At 43.4% G+C, this 11,125-nt stretch overlaps 1 protein-coding gene across 1 annotated transcript; it reads left to right on the top strand.

Annotated features, from left to right (window-relative positions):
• The first annotated feature begins 2,045 nt into the window (after window positions 1–2,045).
• On the top strand, window positions 2,046–10,691 carry AMIGO2 (adhesion molecule with Ig like domain 2). The gene is made up of 2 exons (XM_057378794.1): window positions 2,046–2,408; window positions 8,969–10,691. Exon 2 carries the CDS (start codon window positions 9,042–9,044, stop codon window positions 10,605–10,607), a length of 1,566 nt encoding a protein of 521 aa, XP_057234777.1. The 5' UTR covers window positions 2,046–2,408; window positions 8,969–9,041; the 3' UTR covers window positions 10,608–10,691.
• Window positions 10,692–11,125: the final 434 nt, after the last annotated feature.

Genomic DNA, 11,125 nt, shown 5'->3' on the forward strand with positions numbered 1-11,125 from the left:
AAATAGCACAAAAAAATGAGATTGCATCATGCCATTTGTCAGCATTCAGTGGAAACGAAGAATTGCTGGGTTTACAACCAGCTGTTTCCAGTCTTACAAGAATCCTGTGGTTCTGAACTCCTTTCAGACCGTTCAATACATCCCTTGATCATGATTTCTCTGCAGAGTCTGCTTATTGGCCTCTCTCTGTAACCTGAGCAGCTCATGAAAGGATGATCACAACTCCCATCAATTTCTTGAGCATCTGGGCCCTGAGATCTCCAATATAAAAAGCAAATCCCAGTCAGCATTAACAAGAAATATAAAATTGGAAATAAAAAATTTTCTTGCCTTAAGTATTGGATTTYACTTTGATCTGGATGCTGCCTTCCCCAGAGCAATTATCAGTATGTCCAGACCTCATGGCTGGAATCTATATAACTTGGCTACAAGCAGTACTGTCACTTTGCACCTACCAGTCCTCCACACTTACTGAGGTCTGAACAAGCTGCAGTTAAAATTCTTAGTATTTTAAAATCAGTTTACTTCAAAGGGTGCACAAAACTCACAAATGGACAGCTATTCCATGTGCTACCACGAAAGGAATTTTCATTCCACAAACAGGTCTTTAAGAATAATTCAGGCTCAACATTTTCAGCTCTGAAAGCAGTGGAAGGAAGACTACAAAAGTGATTACCCTCTTCCTGCAACTGTATTGGTAATGTGATTAACTTAAATTTCACCCAGTATTTTGTAATATCGAGGTCACCAGGAAAGTTTAATGGTTTAGTCTAAATGAAGACAACAAGCTTATTCAAACAAATGAATATTCCAATGGAGAGKATGAAACAAATCAGTGTTGAATCGATAACCTCAAGATTAAAATTACTTCAGCGCTGTGTAGCCTAACTGCATAGAAATACAGAAATTCAGCACAAAATAAGAATGATGAATAAAAAGCTGAATTCTTACAGTAAGGTAGTGCTCAAAAAGTCTTTTAAATAAATCAATAGCAGTACCACCTACATCTCACCAGGCTTCAAGCTATATTGAATCAGATCTTTAACMTATACCTGGTATCATACTAAAGAATTTTAGCTTGCCTGTAGGGTGAATTCTAGGACAAGACAAAATCCTTTAGCTTTATATGTAGCCATGAACCCTCCTATTAAAAACCCTTTTCTGTGTGCCCTTAAAAGAAAAGTGTGATTTGCAGCAGCTTTAATATGCAAGTCCATTTGCTGAGAACTGTTCTATAAACTGTATGTCTGGGTGACAATAAATCCACCATCTCTGTTATTTGCTAAAGTAGCCCATGTTCAGTTTCAGTCTCTAAATATAGGGTACTCTAAATTATGATGGCAATGTCGTGAAAAACTTGCCCGGGGGAGGTTAAAAAATCAAAAGTTAAAATAAAAAATTAAAAAAGGGAATGTGTTCTTTGGTTTTCAGCTGCAGCATTGCCTCTTCCTCATCTGGTCACACTTCCCCATCTGATTTGCCATTCTCCCACAGATTCCAGGGTCAAGACAATCGTATATGACAATTTCAGATAACCCCTTGTACCATTTGATAAGACTTCGCTCTGATCAAAGCCTRGCTTACTACGGAGCTTCCGTGGGGTTTGACCATTTCATTAACCGGAGGGAGGACGGTTTTCTGGAGCTATCGCAATGGCTTTTAAATTTATCCGCCCCTTACTTACACCCCGCGGTTTCATCTCCGCTCACGGGGAGTTTTGATGCATTTTTAACCAGGACCGCGTCTTCGGCTGCGCCCTCCCGCACAAGGGGCTTCCCCGCTGCCGGCCGCAGAGCCGGGCTCTGTGTCCCCCGTCGAGGAGCCGCAGACGGGCTGGGGGCTGGCGAGCAGCGCAGGGGCAGAGCACACCCCGGTGGCAGAGCCTCCGCGCTGTCGGCGGGGGCTGCGGAGGGTGAGCAGCGGGGCTAGAGGGACCGGAGGGGGGCTGGAGGGAGCGGAGCGGGGCGGAGCRGCGGGCAGCCCCCGGAGGCGAGGGGCGGAGCGGGGGCAGCCGGTGCGCTCCTCCCCCGGGGCACCGAGCGCTCCGTCCCGCTGCCGCGGAACCCCGGAGCGCCGCGGGGGAAGCGGCGGAGGGTCGGGTCTGGTGCTGTGCGGCGGGGGACGCCGGGAGAGCGGAGGCAGGAAGGGATAAAAATCCCATCGCCACTGTGACTGGGAGTCTCCTGCCCACCCGGTACCGAGCTCCGGGTCGCAACTCCATTCCCGGGGKCATCGGGCCAGCGCTGCCTGCGTCCGCCGGGGAGCGCAGCGGAGCCGCTGCCGCGCTCTCCGCGTCCCGCAACTTCCCCCGGAGCCGAGCGGAGCGCAGCATGCGGGGCAGGGGCTGGAGGCGGCGGCGGGGCCGGCATCGCGCTCSCCGGACATGAAGCGGCCGTCGGAAGCTCCAGGTAACGCTGCCCGGCGGGATGGCGGAGCAGACATCCCCCCGGTAGCCGGGGTGTGACGGGGGCAGAGTCCGGAGGGCAGGAGTCGGGGCTGACAGGGGCCGGCGGAGGCGAGCGCAGCCCGGCAACGGGCGGGGTGAACCCGGTCCGTGCCTTCGCCGGCGGCAGTGGCCGAGCCTGCTGGGGGAAGTCGGTCAGGGACCCCTCGGAATGCCTGGGGGTGCCCCCGCGCCGATGCCAGTTTAGCCTGTTCGGTCGCCGGGCTCGCCGAAACTTTGCCCTCCRCCGACTCCCGGTAGGAATCTGGGGCTACAGAAGACAGTCTCCGCCGTGAGACTGGCAGGAGCGCCCCAAACCGTAGGCAAGGGGGTTTCTGTGAAGTTTAGCCCTCATATAAATTTTTGGAGGTGGTGAGGATCCTTTGCTGGGCAACTAAACTTTCGTAAGATCTGACATTGCTTGGAGACCGGTTACTGATACTCTAATAGGCACTGCCACTTATTGCATTTTTTCTTAATTATTTTCTGATCTCCTTAGCAACTGAAGTAATTTGCAAGGTTCAAGCTTGGTTGCAGCTTGATTTATAAAGTAACAGCAAAAAAGGATGAATTTGTTGTTTCACTGGTGCGTATTTCCCTTGTACTCTCTCAGAGGGATAAGAGCTGCAGAGATGTTGACTTCACGTAGCTGGTACTGCTATAAAGAGACTGTTGATTAGTCCAACTGAGGCTCTGTTGTACGTCACCCAGTTGCTTTTCTGTGTCTCGGTTTTCTTTAAGACAAATGAGTTACCATGATTTAAAAAATAAAAAAAAACATCTCTCTTCAAGGAAATTCAATCTTTAGTGAGGGATTAGTGGGAGATGATAGTTTTATCTGGCGAAGGTTACTAGGACAAATTAATCTCTAATTCAGCACGATTGAGGTCTGGCCAGATGCTGGCTGGAGAGAACACTCCATTTGCCATGCTGACCTCAGGATCAGCTTGCTGCAAATACGATGTAAAGCCATTTTTTCATCACTGTTAGGTCCTGCACCAAGCACAGTTTAGCCCAGTTCAGGGATTTAGTTCGGTGTATCAAGACGTCTCCCAGATGTAGCTCACCAACAGTCTTTGCTGTTCAATCCATCATGTCACTAAATCTCATGGATTACGCTGTTTGGGTAATCTGTATCTGTGCAGTCAGAGATGCTGAGCACAGCTGTCAGGAAGATTTGATGCAGAGAGTGCCTTTTCCATTTAGGAGTGGTAAAGGCAGAGTAAAGCCTGGAGGCTGAGGTGAGGTGGCTTCTGTATGAATATTTCCTCTGACAGTATCACACAAGGAATGAAAGGTAATGTAGATCTTCCTTATAAATGTAACTTTTTAAAAGACTGATTTTGTAGRATGCCACTAGTTTATTTGTGGTTAATGGCTGTGTCATGTACTTAAGCAGGATTCATAAAGTTGGGATTAAATGCATAAATAATTATACTTGTATAATATAGTTGTCATGAATTAATAAAACCCCATTCTAAAAATATTATTTCTTCTGAGTTTATGYGGAACCTTTGTCAAATGTCATGCCAGAAAAAAAAAATCAGGCTGTGAGAAAACAATAACACCTGAGCCATCGCTTTTTCATTTCCTGTATTGTTACATTTAACTAGTACAGCCCTAATTCATCATCATGTAGACTGTTACAGTGGGAGAGCTCCTGTGTGACACTGGAAGTTGATGAGAGGTGCAGAGATGTATGAGCGTTTTACGGACTGGTGAGACGGGGGCGAGACTCAAGACGGTCACAGGAGATGTGGCACAAGGGAGGGAGGTAAAAGATGTAGAAATGGTGTGAGCCTTCTGGAGGTGAACTGAGGTCTTTAATATTTTCATCTTCTTGATCTCTCTAGAGGCTCAACACTATTCCTGCAGTAGTAAAGCAGGGTTGTGTGCAAATATTTGCATTTTCACTGTGCAGAAAGTACGGGCCAGATGTGGGACTATTTGCATCACCAAGGTACAGGAAAATGCATTACAGTAGGAATAACATCTACCAATCCATTTTTTAACAGTGAAAAGACTGAAAGTAGTGTTTGCAAAAGTATTCAGATGAATTGTGAGCTCCAGTCCATTTCACTGCTTAAATTAAGAGATGTGCCACTTAAGGATTTTTTAGCAAAGTCTCAAATGAACTGGGAGAGATAGTTTGGTGTACAGGTTCTGTGGGAGCAATAAGCAATAAGCCTGAAGGTACTTACAGAGAATGAGAAAACTCATGTAGAGATTATTAATGTCACATTAGTGGGAGAGAGAGCCCAGAGAAAGGAGCATTTGGGTCATTGTTGATCTTCAAGTGATAACTGATGGTGACACTGTACGTTGTCTGGCATTCCCCTTTACCATAAGCAGGTCTAGGTGATCATTACTTTAAAAATTTTACAAACATCCCCCCCCCCCCAAATAAACAAAAACAACAAATGTACACAATAAAAAGTTCAAAACCAAGAACTGAATCCTTRGCTTTTCTAGAAGTTGATCAGTTGTAGTCAGATTTGCTGTTTCTGACCACAGAGGATTTTCCCTATGATAGCAGAGTATGTCCTGCATTTCTTCTTGAGCAGTTAAGAAGCATGTGCACCATTACTATTCARATGATTCATCTCAGGGAGTAAGTACTTTGTTTTTGGCAGTGAACTTAAAATACTGCACTTTAACACCACAAAGAAATTGTTTCTYTGAACAGAATTCAAGAACAAAACTCCCTACCATGCCCTTCCCTTTACTATAAATCAGAAAAGGTATTTACCCAGCTCATTCAGAAATAATAGTGAAGTAGTTGGCCAAAGTCTGTTGGCACATGTTGGCTGATAGTATTCAATAGCAATATCTCTCTTGGGAAAATGTGCAATATTGAAATTTGTAAAATAGGGCTTCTCCAAGATCTGAAGTAGTGTTGCTGGAATGAAACAAAATGCCAGGTTTTTTTATATAGAGCTAATTCTGGGCTTTGTTCTTCCTTGCCACTTAACATGTTACGACCCAGAAATGTTTATGCAATCATTTTGAGTAAGTTAAAGTGATCACAAACCCTATAAATATTTACGTTGAACATGCTTGGCTTTCCAGACCATGCTGAGTAATCTGTGCATAAGATATGGGGAACATAGGTTGAAGCAAGTTACAGCTCAACAGTCCTGCTCTCCAAAAGGGTAAAGAACCTGTTGGGAATGTAGGCACTGCACTGTGACTTGGGCAAGAAAAGGAAGGCTTCTGCTCATCAGAGTACTCTCTCAATACTCTTGTGTGTCCTGTGGTATGTTTAGGATGCCTATAATTTGCCTTTGCCCTGCCAGACAAAGCAAGTTATCTGAAAAAGTTTTCATTTTGCAACTCCAATGAGCTTTGAAAATGGACAATCCAGTTTTCAGCCCTTGCAAAGTGTTTTTGCTCCTCAGAACTCAAAGGTATTATGCTGATGCACACCAGCCACTGATCTGCATGTGCCCATGGGATTTGGTTGCAGGCTAGCTTGGAGTTTCTGATGAGATAATTGTATGCATGGACAGAAGCAAACATGCAAGATCATCTAGTGCATTAAACTGGGTAACCCTTCCAAACCTGAGCATTTATTTAGTATGTCCTATTTGGAGTRTCTCCAGGATCACAGTTGCATTCAACATGGGAGCTGATTTTTTTAAATGCAGTATATCTTGTTGCAAGTGCAGTTACATTCAAAACTAGGCTGCATAGCTCACAGAATCAGGCATTCCAATGTTAGTGGGAAAGGCAACCTTTGCAGCAACAGTATTGTGGATGCTTTATAATCCAGTCTTCAAGTATGTGGTTTTACTGTATGTAGTTTTCAGATGCCTTGCTTCATACAGCAGACTAAATGAGCAATTATTAAATGCTTCCTTCATTTGCCAGTGTGTTTTCATTGYGTTTTATGTCTGTCTGCCATACAAATTCACACTGTGATACAGAATTATTTCCTAATGGTAGTTTCTCTAATATTTCATAGGTYTCACCCTTTGGAAGAATTTTTGTCTATTAATTGTTGCTATAGACTAGCTAACTAGCAAAAACAACTAAGCTAGAAGCTTGGSGCTGGTTAAAAAGAATGTTCTTTTGGATTCCTAACTTCCCATTGTAAACCTCATGCAGTTAGAGGCTTCAGGAGACTATAAAAGCATAGAAGAATTTATGAATCTTGATAGTAAGCTTTAATAAACCAATTAATTTGTTTTTATGCTATTTCTATAGCTAAGATCATGTTACTATATCCCTTGTATAGACAGGGAAGCAGGAGAAGCCTGTGCCGTCAGAAGTACCAGACAGAGTCACAGCATTTTGAGTCTTATCTCATTATTTCTTCAGTTCTGCCCTTCCCAATTATTTTCTAAGTGCCAAACTGGTGACTCTAATATGTTCATAGGTTGCCTGATTCACAAGAATTTTGTGGCGAAGGCTAGGATATGCTCCAGTTCTTATGTATTGGGATTTAGTGAGCTCTTGATGTAAACACCTTTCATTTCCCTGCTGTTCCTCAGAACCTGCGTGCAGTGTCAGGAAAGGTTTTGGGGGGAAAATTTAGCAGTCATGTAACCAAGGACTGTATATAAAATCTAAAATGGCAAGAAAAATGTCATTCTGACGTTTCAATTTTTGAGCATTTGACTTGGCAGTCTTGCAATTCTCTTAACATTGTTTCTTTTCTGTAATGCAAATATCTAAAGCCAGTACATATATAAGTTCTTGTGAAAGGTGAATTGTCTCATTCTCCCATATTTCTTCTTTTAAYGGGTCATTAGAAGGTTCAGCTCTTTAGTTTCATAGCACATCTTCTACCACTTGATTGAAGAGTGGGTTTGTCAGCAGAAGACTGCGGCCTGCCAGATTAGCAGAGGGTTATAGACAAGGAAAATAGAGAACTGAGGAGGAGTGAAAATTTTTGCATTTTGCATGTATTAATTAATTGCACCGGTAATTTTAGGTTCTTAAGTAGCAGATGTAAATTCTCTGGAGAGGTCTGTTCTRAGGTTTACCTCCTGAAACTCGTTTGTCTTCTGCTTAGTCCTYTTCTTCCCCTTTACACCCTCCTCATCTGCTTTTCCAGTCTCATATGCCTTAAYTGACTTCTGGATCCCCACACTACCTCATCCTCAGTTGCTTCATTAGTAACAGTGATGATGCTGCATGAACATCCACCTCCCCTGGTTTTGCACCTCCTTCCCAAAGTATTTCTTATGCTTTTCTCTTTCCACCCTTCTTTCATTTTCCCTCTACCCTGCTGCCCTCCACCGTTTAGGTCTTGAATTTAATGTTTTTGTCCTCAAGGCTCATTTTTTCTTCATCCATATTGCATCATCAGAGAGTACAATTTCTTCTTCTATTCTCCTTTCCATTTAAAGGTTGTTTCTCTCTCCTCGTCCCACTGTCCACAGGCTCCTGGCCAAAGCCACTCTCAGCAGCACAGAGCAGATATTGCAGGGTTTGTCCTGCTCAGATACGGCCCCAACAGGGAGGTGAGATTGGAGAAATGAGTTTGAGGACATTAGTGTGAGAGCTGAGTACCACATCTGAACTCTGAAGAGGTAAAGATAATCAATAAAGATGAACTCACCTCTGAATTTACTGACAAACTCTAATCAGGGAGAGCAGAATTAACAGAAATGTTCATTCCTCTGCCATGTATGTGTACATTTTCTCAGAAGATGGCAAAAAACATACCCCTTAGCACAGAATCACTAGTGTGCCAAGTCTTACATTCCTGCTTGAAGCCATATTGACTCTAAAATACTCTCAGAAAAGAATGTGGTTGGGGTTTTTCTATCTACATATGAGCAAAATTTTTTTCTTTACTAASTTTTGGGAAACAACTGACTCATCCTTACTGAGTGTTCCCAATACTTGTGCCTGAGGTAGGCATTAGGCATAGATTTCTTCCTCATTACTTACATTGGCAAAGGTAGAAGAAGCAGAATACAAATACTGTTATTGAACAACTTCAATAACTTTCAAAGTAGGCAGTTCCTATCTGAACCATAAGTTACTGAATTAAAAAAACCCAAATTTATATGACATTTAAAGCTAGAAAGTCTGAGCAAATTATTTTCTTGAAAGCGTGYGACCTTTTCTGATTGTACAGAAAAGTATGTTGTAGCTGCTTCCCACTAGACAAGAAAAAAAAAAAACATGTTAGGATGAGGCTTTTTCTTTCCTGTGTAATTCTATCTGTGTTGGTTTGGAAACAGGTAGGGGATGCCATTGCCAAGTTGTGTTTCACAGAGGAGCATTTCCATGTTTTTTTAATGAACTGTCAGAAATTGCGTTACTTGGTCTAAGATGGAAGAATAGTTGCATTCTTTTTGAAGACAAAAAATACTGTATCTACAGTATACATATTTACACATGAATGCAGAATTTCACGTTTGCATAAAACCAATGTTAAACTTACATCACCTTAGAACTAGATTTTACAGTTATCTGCATGAAACTCCCCTTTCAGAAGGCATAAGAAATCAGGCAGAGTGTGAATGGTAAATGTTAACATGCTGTACCTCTGTATCCCTCTTTTGACAGCAACTAGTGCAAAGCAAACTGCACATGTAATCTGTGGCAAGGAGTACTGGGAGACATCTGAAAGACTGTGACAATGTCTTTAAACTGGCGGACGCTTCCTACTCGACTTGGAGTTTCTAAAGTGAGCTGCAGAGGACTYGCATGCCTCTTGGTCTTCGCTGTGAGTGTTTGTGGCAGTGCCCYGGGGATGTGTCCAGCAGCCTGTATCTGTGCCAGTGATATCGTAAGCTGCACAAATAARAACCTCACTCGAGTGCCAGGAAATCTTTATAAATGTATGAAAAGGCTGGATCTGAGTTATAACAGGATTGGGATTTTGGAGCCTGAATGGGTCCCAATGCTGTCTGAGAAACTGAACACTTTAATAGTCAATCATAATAGCATTAACAGCATTAGCCCTGGAAGCTTTTCCACAATACCGAATCTGAAGTATCTGGACTTGTCATCCAACAGGCTGAAAACACTCGGCAGCCCCGTGTTTCAGGAGCTAAAGGTGCTGGAGGTTCTCCTGCTGTACAACAATCAAATAACACACATCGAGTCTTTAGCCTTTGGAGGATTGTACAAATTACAGAAACTGTATCTAAGCTACAACTTGGTCTCGCAATTCCCACTGGACTTATATGTTGGAAAACATAAACTGACAGACCTTGTGTTGCTGGACATTTCCTTTAATCACATCCAGTCAATGCCTATTCAGCGCCTGAGTTCAGTGCCAGCCAAACAACTTAGTGGAATTTATCTTCATGGCAACCCATTCTATTGTGACTGTGTCCTGTACTCCATGCTAATCTTCTGGTATCAAAGGCACTTCAGCTCAGTGGTGGACTTCAAAAACGAGTACAGCTGCTTGTTGCAGTCAGACCCAAGAGGTCACAATAAACTGCCTCTACTGCACGACAACCTTATGAATTGCTCTGAAAGTACCGTCAACAGCTCTTTCCAAGCCTTTGGGTTTATTCACGATGCCCAGGTTGGTGACAGGCTGATTGTACACTGTGACAGCAGAATTGGCGATGCGGGCACGCAGTTTGTTTGGGTTAGTCCAGACAACAGATTGCTGGAGCCAGACAGGGAGACTGATAACTTCAAAGTGTTTCCTAATGGCAGCCTGGAGATAACAGATGCCCAGCTAGAGAACTCAGGGCTGTATTCCTGCATTGCAGTAAATAAGAAAAGACTATTRAATGAAACCATAGAGGTCAGAATAAATGTTAGCAATTTCACAGCGAACAGGTCCCATGCTCATGAAGCATTTAATACAGCTTTTACCACCCTTGCTGCCTGTGTGGCCAGTATTATTTTAGTACTGCTGTATCTCTATCTGACCCCCTGCCCCTGTCAATGTAAGGCAAAAAAGAAGAAGAGGAAGCTGAACCAAAGCAGTGCCCATTCATCCATACTGAATTCCACTCTGCCACAGGAGCTGCCAGCTGATGAGAAGAAGGCTAGCACTGGGAAGCGGGTGGTTTTCCTGGAACCTGTGCATGAACCTAAGCAGAGTCAGAATGGGAAAGTAATACTCTTTCCTAATGACAGTGCCGTTACTGAGAGTATCTTAAAAACAACTCGAACAAAATCCGACTCTGATTCTGTTAACTCCGTGTTCTCAGATACACCTTTCATGCCGCCAGCTTAGTTTGCTGCCTGTGTTTGTATCGTGCAGTTACATTTCTGAATACCTCCTTTGCCTGTAGCAACCATCAGGACAAACAAATAAAAAGAGATAAAATGTTTTAAAAAATTTTGTCAGTTCTTGAACCGCGTATCCTCTCTGTGCAGGCTGTGATCCCTCACTGGGGAAAAGCAAACAGCTTGTCATTATTGTGAATGTCTTCAATGCAAGCTCAGCCTTGCTTTTGCTCTCTGGTCCGTACCCAGCAATTGCTCATGCATGTTCAGAGACATTTTCAGTGCATACAGCTGACTCTGCAGCGGCAGAGGCTGACCCCTGTGCATCACCCAGCCATGCTGATAACTCAGCTCTTCTGAAGTGAGCACAGAAGCAAATTCTGAGGAGAAAAATGTCCAGACTTCCTGCAGTTCCTTTCATGGGTTCATAAAATCTTTACATAAAATCTCTAGGGGAAAAAAGTGCCGAGTTTTCTTGGATTGCGTGGCACAAAAGGATTAAATTTGCCACCAGAATACCTAGCA

This window comes from Malurus melanocephalus, unplaced genomic scaffold (genome assembly GCF_030028575.1).
Source record: "Malurus melanocephalus ecotype Western Australia unplaced genomic scaffold, MMel_1.1 scaffold_375, whole genome shotgun sequence".
Taxonomy (NCBI): Eukaryota; Metazoa; Chordata; class Aves; order Passeriformes; family Maluridae; genus Malurus; species Malurus melanocephalus.